This window comes from Melozone crissalis, unplaced genomic scaffold (assembly GCF_028551555.1).
Source record: "Melozone crissalis strain CALT ecotype California unplaced genomic scaffold, PUWL_Pcris_2 ptg000041l_1, whole genome shotgun sequence".
Lineage (NCBI taxonomy): Eukaryota > Metazoa > Chordata > Aves > Passeriformes > Passerellidae > Melozone > Melozone crissalis.
The window spans coordinates 10,968,679-10,982,677 of NW_026535819.1; the positions used below are offsets into that span (position 1 = coordinate 10,968,679).

At 50.1% G+C, this 13,999-nt stretch overlaps 1 protein-coding gene across 6 annotated transcripts in view; it reads left to right on the forward strand.

Moving 5' to 3' along the window:
* EXD3 (exonuclease 3'-5' domain containing 3) overlaps positions 1–13,999 on the forward strand; it is a 263,639-nt gene that overhangs the window by 74,240 nt on the left and 175,400 nt on the right. For 5 of the 6 annotated variants that reach the window (XR_008483587.1, XM_054283983.1, XM_054283982.1 and 2 more), the window contains one exon: positions 12,161–12,225. Coding sequence is in view for 4 of the 6 variants with exons in the window: in XM_054283983.1 (XP_054139958.1) it covers positions 12,161–12,225 (65 nt within the window). In the remaining 2 variants the exon portion in view is untranslated. Of the gene's footprint in view, positions 1–8,661; positions 8,743–12,160; positions 12,226–13,999 lie in introns of those variants that run through there. The other variant, XM_054283985.1, reaches the window with a different exon arrangement.

The window sequence follows — 13,999 nt, forward strand, 5'->3', positions numbered from 1 at the left end:
TTGCAGGTTCTGTCACTGATGAAGCTGGGATAACAAGGGGGCAGATTCCCTCCCAGGCACTGAGGGACATTTCAAATGCTGCAGAGTGCCCCAGGTCGGCTGGCAGGCTGAGAAGTGCCTGTGAGCTGGTGCTCCTGGGCACAGAGCCCTTGAGAGCAGCCTGAGCTCTGTGTGCAGCCCCCACCCCCTGTGCCCACCCCCCCAGAGGGGCCCAGGCAGGGCTTGGGGTGGCAGATATCACACACTGGGCTGGCTCTCTGCTTTCATTCAGCGCTGGAACTCGGTACCACACACTAAAGAGCCTTTCCATTGGTATTCAGGGCTCATAGAGCAGCTCTGCACGGTTCCTGCGCCTTCCAAGGGAAAGGACTTTTCCATGCATAATTTAATCACGTTCAGCACGGCAGCAGTGGGTTGTTTTTTTTCCACAGAAGGTCTATAACATCTCACGGGTGAACTCCTATACTTGGAGAACTCTCAGTGCGCTTGCTTATCTCGCTCTCTCAGATAAACACCTCTCAGCATCCTGTTTTTCTTGTGCCATACGAACAGGAAGAGAGCGATTGTTTGAGATGTGCGTCAGTCAGAGCTGGAACCAGGCAGCCCCTTACCCTCCCCATCACCATGGAAACCACCAAATCCCTTCAAACACATCGGTGCTGAGCTGACAGGTATCCTGGCTTTTCCACTTAGCCTCCCCAGAGCCACAATTTTAACGTGCAGGACCTCTCAAAAATAGGGGTTTTTAATTTTATCTAGGAGGTGCAGCTGTAAATTTTGGAAGGAACAGCCATCACAACTTTTGTTTTAAGTGGCAGTGAGATCTTTAATTTGGCCATGGATTTGGTGCTAGGAGCAGTGGAAGGCAGCTCTGCAGGCAGCAGCAGTGTGGGGTGAGGGACTGGCCAGGTCCTGCCTGAGCCTTGGGCAGCATCTGCAGCGTGTCCTGGACAAGTGGCTTGAGCAGCCTTGGGAAAAGCTGGTCTGCAATCACTGCAGGGTCACCTGGAGAGCTCTGGGTGTGGAGAGAGCAGATTTGGGATTTGGGAGTGATTAGAACTGTTCCTGGAACCTCAGGGTGGGATTTTCAAAAGCTGCAGCAGAAATACGGATGAAGAATGCATTGTTTGAAGGTTGTGAAAATGCTGAGTGTCAGTGCTGGTCTAGTGGCAGGTGTCCCTTCCCATGGCAGGGGAGTTGGAACGAGATGATCTTTAAAGGGCCCTTTCAACAAACTAGTCTGGGATTCTACCAGAGATGGAATTTTAATCTACCACTCTGAGATGTAATTAGTCAGAGGAAGAAGGAGAAATTCTTTTAGCTTAGGGGTTTAACCATTGTTTTATTCAACATAAGCAAAGCAGCAATTTCCCTCTGCCTCTGGAGGGCTTGGTTCAGCCAGGACAGATGGGTCTCCTCCACTTTGTTTACCCAAGTAAACATGTCACCATGTCCCCAGGTGCCACATCTCCACCTTCTGTGAGCACTTGCAAGGCTGGTGACTCCTGCACTGCCCAGTGGCTCCTGTCCCCAGGGACCTGGGAGAGGCCCTGCCCCATCCAGCAATGTGCTGCTGCTGAAATGTGCTCAGGGGAGGAACTGGCTGGAGAAAAGCTGGGAATGTCTTTTATAAAAGAATCAAACTATTGTTACTGTTCTCAAAAGAAAGTTGGATGGCTTCAAAATATGTACTACGGCTTTTTAGAATTACCAGGTGGGTTTTTTCAAATAAAACTACTTAGGACACACAGTTAAAGGTTGTTAGGTTTAGAATTTGGGGATTTCCAGAGATGTCTGGAGGCAAAAAATTAGATATAATTTTAGTTCTATGATAGTACTCTGGATCTGATGATTCTTTCCCATCCTGTGCTTGAGTCCTCTGGGGCTGCTGCTGTTCCTGGCAGTCTCAGTCTCTTACATAATTAAGAAGTTTCCCCTTTTATTCTGGACAATATCAATTTTCTTCCCCTTTGCAGGGTTGATAAGTTTGAAAGAAGAAATTGTTAGTTTTCTGGAGTGCTGTTTTAGGTGTTTTTAAAGTGAATTTCCATTTCTATGGAAGTGCCATTAACCCAGTGCAAGGGCATTCACTGGCTGTGACAGATCCCCCTGCTCCTGGCCTGAGGAGGTTGGCAGGACAGTGGATGTGAGGAAGGGCTCATTCCAGGGCACTGATTGTTGTGCTCCTTCTGGGAACGTGGTGACTCGCTCCTCACCCTTCCCTCAACACCGAGCTGGTTTATGGGAACAAAACCCAATTCTCTTCATCTCTGGAAAAATGCATGGAGCTGGTGCCCAAAGGAAGTAAGGGTAGCCTGGCTGAATTTTTGAAGGAAAAGAAAAACTGTAAGATGAAACTGTGAGTTTTGTTTAAACAGCTTTGAACACAGGAGTACAAAGCCTGGTTTGGTCAGGATGGGGATCCACCCAGCTCAGCGCCTTGAGCCACCCCTCTGGCTGTGCCTGGCGTGAGGGTGGAGGGAGAGGTGTAAAATGGGAAGGGAATGAGGGACTGCAGTGCTGTGCTCCCCTCCCACGTGTGTCCCCACTGTCCTGTGCCAGGGATTGTCATCCTGGTGCTGCAGAGCCCTTGACACTGGGGTTAGAGCCCCTGACAGAGGAGGAAGCCGTGTGAGGGTATTGACCTGCACAAGGTTTATGATCGTTACATTTTTGGGCTTTTATGAAGTTGGATTTCATTACCTGCCTAGAAAGGAACCTCTTGGTGTTATTTTTAGAATTGCTATTTCTGTACAGGTTGCTGCACTTCTTGTCCAGCCATGCACTGAAAGCATCCCCAGATGGCCTCTGTTTGTCTGGGGTGATGTCACACCTCATTCGGGGTGACAGTGTGGGACAGCTCCTTCACTCCTGGGCAAGGGAACTTTCTGCTGCCCAGGCTGGTTCATCTCAGGCACTGCAAGGATGTCCCAGAGCTGGGTGGCTCCTTGGTGAGGTTTCATTTTCATTTGTTGAGCTGGCGCTGGCTCTGAAGGACACCCTCTGCTCCCAGGCTGGGTGTGGTGCCCAGGTGTTGGAAGGGAGGGGATTCTGCCCTCTGCCTGCTCAGGTGGGACCCCACCTGCAGAGCTGCAAAGCCCTGGGCCCTGTGGAGCTGCTGGAGAGATCCAGAGGAGGCCATGGAGCTGCTCCAGGGCTGGAGCCAGGCTGGGAGAGCTGGGGGGGCTCACCTGGAGAGCAGAAGCTCCAGGCAGAGCTCAGAGCCCCTGCCAGGGCCTGAAGGGGCTCCAGGAGAGCTGGAGAGGGACTGGGGACAAGGGATGGAGGGACAGGACCCAGGGAATGGCTCCCACTGCCAGAGGGCAGGGATGGATGAGATATTGGGAATTGGGAATTGTTCCCTGGCAGGGTGGGCAGGCCCTGGCACAGGTGCCCAGAGCAGCTGTGGCTGCCCCTGGATCCCTGGCAGTGCCCAAGGCCAGGCTGGACAGGGCTGGGAGCAGCCTGGGACAGTGGGAGGTGTCCCTGCCATGGCAGGGGTGGCACTGGATGGGCTTTAAGGTCCCTTCCAGCCCAGACCAGTCTGGGTTTCTGTGCTGTTGCTGTTGCTGTTGTTGCTCACGTGTCTGTACACTCTGGGAGGGAGAGGAACGTGGATGCTCTGGGGGCTGATGTGGGGAGAGGGGGAGGAAAGCCCCTGTTTGCAGCACAGGGCTGGGGCTGTGCTGAGCCTGCCCTGCCCCACAGAGCCTGGGGAGCAGCTCTCCAGGCTCTCCATTGACAAAAAGCACTAAGAAAATAAGAGGGCAATGTCACTGCCTGTTGTGCTCAGCCAAGCGAGCCTTCTCTTTTAATGAGAGTGCATTTTGTTTGATCTGAGCTTTTTGGGGGGGAAATGATGAATTTTAGCCATTAGGAAAACAAAAGGCATGGTTATTTGTAAGGATTGTTTTATAAGAAGCATATGTGTGCTTTATTATTCTTGTGCTTCAAGTGTGGGGATTGTTTTCAGTTGGGAGGCTGCAGTAGAAGAATGTGAACTTCTGACTCACTTAGAAATCGAGCATGTATCAGCCAAATGCTGAGGTTCCTATTATGTTTTCATAACTCAAATTTCTCAGAATGGAAAGGATCTCACTTGCCCTTACTTAGAGAATGATTTTTGTTGCCATTGAGAAAGGCTGGCTTCTTTTCTAGAAAAACTTCTCTTGCTTTCAATCCACTATTCACTTCCCTTTTCCCTCTCCAGCAGGGCAGTTTCCCCATGTTCTGCCTGTGCACCTCATTCTCCCCCATATTTCTGTTTGAGCTCCTAATTCTGCCTTTTCAATAATGATGTAGTCAGCAGCACAGACAAGGTATGGCTTCACAAAGTGATCCCAGGAAATGTGGGCTCAGCTAATGGCACCTGAGGAGTTCTGGCTTTTGTCTAGAAGAACCAAGTGAGGAACATGAGGTGAGCGTTGCCTGCAGAGCCAGATGCAGCCCCAGCCATTCTGTGGTTGTGTGCTTCATGTAAGCTTATGCAAGGGTATTAGAGAACACACATTCAGTAGGATTAATTCTGTGACACATGACTGCATGTTGGCACATTAACAGAGTAGTTCCAAACCAGAGTCTCATGAGGAATTGCTGGCCTGTACCTTGCAAGGTGCATCACCGAGTTCAGAGTTTCTGTTAAACCAAGTCTGTCTGGAAGATGATAAAGAGCCACAAAAAGACAAGCCTCTAGATACTGACCTCCTCCCTAAAGTGAAGCAAAATATTTCCTGCTGAGTGAAACAGCCATCTCAGTTGGACTGGAATAAAGCTTTGCCCCTGCTCTCAGTACAGGCAGAGAACTGGGCTGGGGTAATCGCTCCGAGCTGACTTTTCCATCTGGCCTATGAACAAAACATAAACTGTTCTGCAGTTCCCAGGGATGCCTGGGCCAGCTTGTGGCAGTGTGTTAGGTGATGTGACCTCTTTATTTCAGAGCCAATCCCAGCTGTGGGAATCTTCATGTGCTGTGGAGAGGCCGCAGGGGCAGGCGAGCAGGAGGTGGCTGTCGTCACAGGGCTGGAGAAACAGAGCAGTCACAGCTGCCTGATGAATGAAGAAATGTGCAACCATTCATCTTGTACAAGGTTTCTGGTGACTGAGAATGAGCTGATGTTCAAAGTCAGGTGATTGTAAGTGAGGAACTCAGAGCATTTAGGGATATTTTCCCCTCCTGTTTGATGTAGATCCTCCCACTGATTGCATTAATGCAGAAGGGGAATCCAAATGTGTGGATGAAGAGCTGAAGAAACAAGTAAGAAAACCCTTTCTTTCCTTGGTGAACCTGGGCTCCCAGACCTCCCCAAAGGCTCTGTCTTTAGTGTTAAATGGCAGGGGAGGTGTGTGGTGTGAGGAGCTCAGGGCTGTGGTGGCTGGTGTGGTTCCTTCCCTCCCGAGGTGGGAAGGGCTTGGTGCAGCTGAGTTCAAAGCTCTGTGGATGAGGATACAGCAGCTCAAATGGACACTGAGCCAAGGCTGCAGTGAGCCAGACAGGCCAAATAATGAAGGACTCACTGCATCTCCTTGCTTCATTTCCTTGCTGCAGGAGTTCAGTAAATGCACAGTTTGCCATTCTCATCATATCTGCCTTTTGTGGGAGGCACAGTGAAGGAATGGGTTGCTGGCATGGGGAGAGAGTGTTTGGAGCTCTGGAAATGGTGCTAAAGCAGAGCAATGTATTGTTTCTGAAATGAAATAGTTTTGTGACATCTGATCCTCTTGTAAATTTGGCTCTGTTGGATTCAGTGGTGGAAGTGGAGCAGGCAGTGCTGGCAGCATTCCCTGTCCCTGCTACCTGAGCCCTGCAGGGAGCACCTCTGGCTGCCTGCAGTCCTTGGTGGGGACTCATCACTGCAGCCCGTGGGGATTGGGATCCATCACCAAGTGCTGACTCACACTAACAAACGGAAAGGTTTATTTACGTTACATGTGCTCATTAAAGGGGGCACAGAATGAACACCTGGAAGGTGTCACAATCTATGGGTTTCTACAGAGGAATTTTGTACCTTTTAAATTTGATAAGCTTATCCTCAGCGGTTCAAATTTAGGCACTAGAAAATGTATCCATTCATTTTTGCTCCATGTAAGTGATATTATTTCTCTGCCTGTTCTTCTGCAAAAGCAGCACACACTTACTGTGAGCTGCAGCCACTTCTGAACAAAATTGAGACAAACTAGGTTTGGATAAGAGACTTTGATTAATTCACACATAATACACAATTTGTTTGTCCTCAGCTGCAATTTAAATGACCCAGAGTGGGTGTGGGACAGGAGAGGGTGAATGGCTCTATTCAAGCAAACCCCCAGCTTGTGCATTGTCTTCATTGAGGTATTGGAGTTTTAAAGTCCAAACGAGACACCTGCCCTAAGTGGGTCATGGAAATACCTTGAATTTTAGTTTTCCTTTCAGAACTACATCTCAAAGACATGTTGAGATAAGCAGGAGTTTTAGGAGTTTTCACTGATAACAGATTCCGAGGATTTATTGGGGCAGAAGGCACACAAAACAATAAGTAATAGTAAAAATTCACTGATTGTCTACTGGGTGAGTTGGATATTCCATTAAACATTCATTAAAATTCAGTAAACTTGCAGTACAGGGGACAAGCTGGCTGCGTAAAGAAAACATAATCATTGTAGGGCAGCAGAGGGGCAGCTCCCATCCCTGCTCTGGGACAGGGACAGGAGCCAGGGCACGGCTGGGGCTGGGCCAGGGCAGCTCAGGCTGGAGCTCAGGGCAAGGCTCTGCCCCCAGAGGGTGCTGGCACTGCCCAGGCTGCCCAGGGAATGGGCACGGCCCCGAGGCTGCCAGAGCTCCAGGAGCCTTTGGGCAGCGCTGCCAGGGGTGCCCAGGGTGGGGCTGCTGGGGGGGCTGGGCAGGGACAGGGGCTGGGCTGGGGGATCCTGGGGGTCCCTCCCAGCTCAGGGGATATTCCGTGATTCCATAAATTTGTAATTCATAATTAACATTTTGTTCTTGACTTTTCTTGTCCATGGCTTTCAGCTGTGACAGGTTGGGGGCTGTGACCTTGCATTTCACTCATTTTTTCCACCTTCTTTGGGGTTGCTTTTTTTCATTCAGTATCTTTTCTTCTGCCGACTGTAATTCTTCCAGGTCTTGGGCCACAAGGCATTTCATGGCTTTGGGCACAAAGAGAAAATGTCAGGAGGTTTTTTCCTTGGGAAATTTCCTCCTCTGGGGTTGGATGTCATCCTTTCCTCAGCTTCAGCTGCACTGGTGAATAATGCAGCAGAATTTTGCAGGGACACCACTGCAAACCTCACCACAAATCCAGTGCTTACCTCAGCAGCCCCCAGGCACTGCTTTTGTTGTGATCACAGCAGGGTTTGAGTGATGGATGCACAAAGGAAATGGAGAGAATGAACAGAAAGTAGTTTATGGTTTTCCTCAAAGGCACTTTTCTAGCTCAAAAATATAAGCCTTGTGGTTTATATGGTTTTGAAATGTAACCACAAATCTTGAGAACTGGAAGACATTTGATTTACCATCTCCTGCAATTTTGGTACCAGGTTCAGGGCAGAACTCATTCATTTTCAGAATGAAAAACAGTCAAGGGAAATATATTAATGTAAAATGTTTAAAACAGGAACATGCTACTGGGAGAAACTGTCAGTGCCAAAACTTGAGGTCTTTTGTGTCTTGTTGGAGTTGGTGCAGATGTGTCTTTTTGAGATCTCCACCAAAGTGCTCTAACCTTGATTTGCTGAGGCTTTTCCAGCTGTTTTAAGGTCTGCAACCCCCTTTTTTTGGGAGCTGTGTGTGAAGTGAGCACTCTCTCTTGAGCTCAGTCTGGGAACTGGGAGGGCTCAGCTGCCTGGGACACATCTCCTGACTCTCCTCAGCTGCTCACAGCTGGAGCAGGGAGACCTGCTTTCTCTGACTTTCCACACTGGGGTTTTTTTTTTGTTTTGTTTTGTTTTTTTCTCTGTTTTTGCTGGTTTTTCTTTTTTTTATTTTGCTCATAGAATGCCCCTTGCTAATAGCTGGATATCTCTTCAAGATGTAGGAGACTCTGCAGGACTGAAGTTCTCTTTAGCAGTGGTGTCCTTGGTGGGAATGGTGGGGTTTTTCTGGCCACCATGGCCCATACTTGCCTTGTTCTTGTCCAGAGCTGTGCCCAGATGCCCTCATGGGTCAGTTCTGATCATCTGCTTTTCAGTCCCTTTGCTTTATCCCTCCTTGCCTTGTAATTCTCTCTCACTCCCTGCTGTGTGGAGCTGCCACAAGATCTCCAGGTTTTCCTGGAAGGTTTGTGAAACTCCCTGGATGCTCCTGTTGGTTTTCCTTGGATGTCCTGGTATTAGTTTATTGCTAATTCTCTTTTTCCTTCACGGATGTGATGGGCAGGTACCTGTCTGGTATCCCACCAGAGTATAGCAGTAGTTATTGATTAATTATAATTTTTCACACTCTAGGGGTGCCAGGAGAACCGTGAGGAGGACAGTCCTCCAAAGAGGTCCTGCATGAGACAGAGCAGATGAGTTGTTCATTTCTTTCAGGAGACCTTTTCCATCTTCTGTCTCATCTGGAGGGTGACTGGGTGCAGCAGCTCCAGGTGCAGCAGGAGCTGCAGCGTCCTCCCTCTGCTGGAGGAGACGAGGGCACAGGGTGGCTTTGCTCTCCTGTTTGTGTCTGGCTCTGGGAGCAGCTGCTCCTGGGTTGTTTTGTTATGTTCAGCCCCTGACTGTGCCTCATCCTGAGATTCCCAGAAGCCTCACCAGGTGAGGAACAGCTCTGTGCAGACACCAGCAGATTTCTCCATTTCTCTCCTTGCTCAATCCCTGCCCTCTGTCATTGTGAAGCCATTCCCCCTTGTCCTGTCCCTCCAGGCCCTTGTCCCATGTCCCTGTCCAGCTCTCCTGGAGTCCCTTTGGACACTGGAAGGGGCTCTGAGCTCTCCCTGGAGCTTCTCCTCTGGAGTCTGTCCCCCAGGTGCGTGTCCCTCCTGTGCTGAGGAGTGGATGCCGTGCTCCAGGGGCGCTCTGTGGAGATCACCCAGCCTGGCTCTGGGGCAGGGAAGGTGTCCCTGTGTCCCTGTGTCCCCTCAGTGTCACTCTGGGGAGGGAAGGTGTCCCTGTGTCCCTGTGTCCCCTCAGTGTCACTCTGGGGAGGGAAGGTGTCCCTGTGTCCCCTCAGTGTCACTCTGGGGAGGGAAGGTGTCCCTGTGTCCCTGTGTCCCCTCAGTGTCACTCTGGGGCAGGGATGGTGTCCGTGTGTCCCTGTGTCCCTGTGTCCCCTCAGTGTCACTCTGGGGAGGGAAGGTGTCCCTGGATCCCTGTGTCCCTGTGTCCCTGTGGCCGCTCAGTGTCACTCTGGGGAGGGAAGGTGTCCCTGTGGGTGCTCAGTGTCACTCTGGGGCAGGGAAGGTGTCCCTGGGTCCCTCTGTCCCTGTGTCCCTGTGTCCCTGTGGCCGCTCAGTGTCACTCTGGGGAGGGAAGGTGTCCCTCTGTCCCTCTGTCCCTGTGTCCCTGTGGCCGCTCAGTGTCACGCTGGCACCCTGGCCTGGCTGGCACTGACTGCAGAGATCTTTTCCTCCTGCTGTGCCTGCTCGGGTTTCAGTGGCAGGGAGGTAAGGTAGGAAGCAGTCAGTAAGAAAAGGGCTGGGTTTGTTGACTGAGGTTTAGAAAGCTTTTAACAAGTTGAATTATTGGTTGTATGTGAAGTGAAACACTGCTCTCCTAACTGCTCTCATTTCCTGTATCATTCCAGCCTGTTCCCTGCATTAATTACAGCTCAGATTTACAGTGTATTTGGTTACACACTGCGTTGCAGTCTCTTTTTTTTTCCTCTGTGTGTATAAATTTCTTTGGGAGTCAGGCCAAGAGGAGAGTGTGCAGATATGCACACACACATGGACTGAATTTGACTGTAATTTGCTAATTTACTGGGGAGAAGAGATCTGGCCTTTCTTCTGTTTTGGTGTAAAAAGAGCCTTTTCTTTTTCCAAAGGAGGAGCAGTAGCTGAGAACAGCCAGTGTTTGGAGAGTTCAACATTTCAGAACAACCAGAGATGAGAGAAAATATTATCTTGTGAATTGTAAATGTGGCATTTTTAATTTGGCTGGTGTTTCCCAGAGGTTAGTGGATAATGGGAATATTATCATGCTCTTGGCTCAACCAGTAATCAGCTTGCTACTTCAAGTATTTTATAAATGCAGTGCCTCAGAGTTCAGCTGGATGAGGTAGAGCCTTTCACAGCTGAAGGAGTTTTTTGTGACCTGAAATATGAAGTGTGATGAGATACTGAGCATGAAATCTAGCATTTGGAAATGAGCTCTTTAGGAATTGTAAAACACAGAAGGTGATTAAAAGGAAGTTTCCTTTTCAGTTTAACATTTTTCTTTTGGCTGTATGAAAACATAAGAGGAGGTGCATTAGGAGGATTGATTTGGAGAGTTCATTCAGACTTTTAAATTCATTCTTCACATTTTAACTATTGATGCTGCAGATGATTTTCATTCAGAATGTTTTGTGTCATGGTTTCATAAGCAAATGATTGTGAATTAAGTAGAATCAGATATCAAACATGTTACTGCTTTTAAAATGAAATATTCCTAAACAATTGCTTTAGAAGTACTGGTGTGATGAATATTGCTATGATGAATAATGGCATGATGACTGTATGAGGAATGATAACACACAAAAGAAATACTGAATGCAAGTGCTGCAATAACTAGGTGAAAAGTAAGAGGAAAATTCCAAATAACCTTTTTTTGAAATGTTTGATCCTTCTTTGTTTAGCCTTGCCACTTATCAGAGCAGCCTTTCATGGTCCCTCTTGCCTGAATCCCCCTGCAGCCCCATTGTTGTGCAGCCTGGCAGGGCACAGCCCTGGGCACACCCAGGGCCCTGTTGTGGCCCAGGGTCACCCTGCTCCATCCCAGCTGGCCAGGAGCTTCAGTGCAGAGCCAGGCATTGAAATCTCCTGAGCCGATCATTCCACTGCACGTGGGCTGGCTCTCCCAGGAACCTGGGGAGGGTGGGCAGGGTTAGGCTGGAGCTGCCCAGCACAGCCTGGGAGTGCAGGGTGCTGAGTTAAATCCTGCCAGCACAGCCTGGGAGTGCAGGGTGCTGAGTTAAATCCTGCCCAGCACAGCCTGGGAGTGCAGGGTGCTGAGTTAAATCCTGTCCAGCACAGCTGGGAGTGCAGGGTGCTGAGTTAAATCCTGTCTATCCAGCACAGCTGGGAGTGCAGGGTGCTGAGTTAAATCCTGCCCAGCACAGCTGGGAGTGCAGGGTGCTGAGTTAAATCCTGCCCAGCACAGCTGGGAGTGCAGGGTGCTGAGTTAAATCCTGTCTGCCCAGCACAGCTGGGAGTGCAGGGTGCTGAGTTAAATCCTGTCTGCCCAGCACAGCCTGGGAGTGCAGGGTGCTGAGTTAAATCCTGTCTATCCAGCACAGCTGGGAGTGCAGGGTGCTGAGTTAAATCCTGTCTATCCAGCACAGCTGGGAGTGCAGGGTGCTGAGTTAAATCCTGTCTGCCCAGCACAGCCTGGGAGTGCAGGGTGCTGAGTTAAATCCTGTCTATCCAGCACAGCTGGGAGTGCAGGGTGCTGAGTTAAATCCTGTCTGTCCAGCACAGCTGGGAGTGCAGGGTGCTGAGTTAAATCCTGTCTGCCCAGCACAGCTGGGAGTGCAGGGTGCTGAGTTAAATCCTGCCAGCACAGCCTGGGAGTGCAGGGTGCTGAGTTAAATCCTGTCTATCCAGCACAGCTGGGAGTGCAGGGTGCTGAGTTAAATCCTGCCCAGCACAGCTGGGAGTGCAGGGTGCTGAGTTAAATCCTGTCTATCCAGCACAGCTGGGAGTGCAGGGTGCTGAGTTAAATCCTGCCCAGCACAGCCTGGGAGTGCAGGGTGCTGAGTTAAATCCTGTCTATCCAGCACAGCTGGGAGTGCAGGAGCAGGGGTGCTGAGTTAAATCCTGCCTGGCTGCTGGCTGGGATTTTGTCAGGATTTCAGAGTGCAGGGTTTTACACACTAATCCTGACTGGCAGTTGGAGCTTGGTGCTTTCCAGCATGGAGTAGCAGATTTCTCTGGGGTGAAACAATGCCCCAGTGTGTCTGAGCTGCCTCTGCAGAGCCAATAAATCTGTTTTGTTTTGTTTTTCTCCCTCCTTTTCTCTCTTCCCCCTCCTGCAGGCCAGGACCCACTCGAACTGCTGCAAACCCTTCAGCTCCTGTGGACAAAGCAGGAGCTGGGCAAGGTAAGGCTGAGCCCTGCCCACAGCAGCTCTGGATGCTGAGCATGTCCAGGCACAGGACGGGTCAGACCCGCCAGCCTTCAGGGCTGCTTTCATTCCAGCACTCAGGGGAAGAGCCTCTGCATTTGCAGCTACAAGTGAAAAGAAAAGGTAGCTTTGTGTGATGGGGAGCAGCTCAGAGGCTCCTAGAAAAGAGCTGGAGTTTCCAGGGCTGAGTTACAGAAGGAAAGAAAATCAAAGTTGCTTTTGTTTTGTTTTAAACACTTTTTTTTTCCATTAAATGGAGGATCTTGGGGGAGAAGGGGAAGAATATTACTGGTAGCTGAAAAAAATGAGAGTTGAATTTGGTAGGGAAGTGTGTTTTGCCAACTGGGTATATCGAAGTTTTCATGTTTGAAGTATTCTTTTTTTTTTTTTCTGATTTGGTTTGGTTTTGCCTTTTAGAGTGGTGAATGCAATTTACACTGCTGTCTAAAATTAGTGCTGTTATTTTTATACAGCACAACCTATGGGCACTACACTGAGATTTTTCATAGGCAGCAGAATATATTTAGTCTAAGTTTGGAAGCTTGAAAACTAGCAAAACCAGCAGATGCAGGGTTGAGTTTTCCATGTTTAGGTCTGTGCTGCTCAGGCAGGTTCAGAAGTGAAATGGTTCCTTTCCTAGGAGGCCCAGAGCCCTGCAGCTCCCACAGAACCTCGTGGAGCATCTCCTGTGTGGAGTTGTCAGGGTCAGGGTTGGGTCCCAGCGTGGCTGAGGACCTGGTGGACGTGCTCCATCCTGGGTGTCTGCAGTGCTTACTCACAGTCCTGGGCTGCTGCTCTTAGACTTTCCATTACTGCTAGTCTGTGGTTGCCAGCTGGAATAAACAACTGCAAACCCAATGTGAGAGGTGCCTTTCCAAATGGTCACTCACTGGCGGAGACTTGAGCTCAGCAACTCTGAAACCTTGAGCTTTCCATCAAGTTTTGTTAGAGTTGGAGAAAAAAAAATATTGTCCTTTAGGTCTGGAGGGCAGTTAATCCCACAAAACAACAGCAGGAAAGAGGAATCATCAGAATCTCTGCACTGGGTACTCTGGGATGTGTATGTGGATTGGGAAGAAAAATACTGTGGCAAAGAAGAAGCCTCCCATGGACGTGTCCTTTGGCAGAGAGCACTGCAGTGATTCTGCTGGGGATGGGAGAGCTGGAGAATCCCCAGGACCTGTGGAATCACAGACTGCTTTGGGTTGGGAAGGAATTTAAGGCTCATCCAGTGCCACCCCCTGCCATGGCAGGGACACCTCCCACTGTCCCAGGTGCTCCCAGCCCTGCCCAGCCTGGCCTTGGGCACTGCCAGGGATCCAGGGGCAGCCACAGCTGCTCTGGGCACCCTGTGCCAGGGCCTGCCCACCCTGCCAGGGAACAATTCCCAATATCCCATCCATCCCTGCCCTCTGGCACTGGGAGCCATTCCCTGTGTCCTGTCCCTCCATCCCTTGTCCCCAGTCCCTCTGCAGCTCTCCTGGAGCCCCTTCAGGCCCTGGCAGGGGCTCTGAGCTCTCCCTGGAGCTTCTCCTCTCCAGGTGAGCACCCCCAGCTCTCCCAGCCTGGCTCCAGCCCTGGAGCAGCTCTGTGGCCTCTTTTAGATTCATTCCACAGCTCCATGTCTTTGCTCTGTTGGCCACCCCAGTGTCACCTGGGCTTTGCAGGTGCCCAGTGGGGTTTGCAGGTGTGTCCCCCCTCCAGGCTGTGTGCTGAGCAGGAAGGTGTTTCTCAGCTTGGAGGGTGCCCA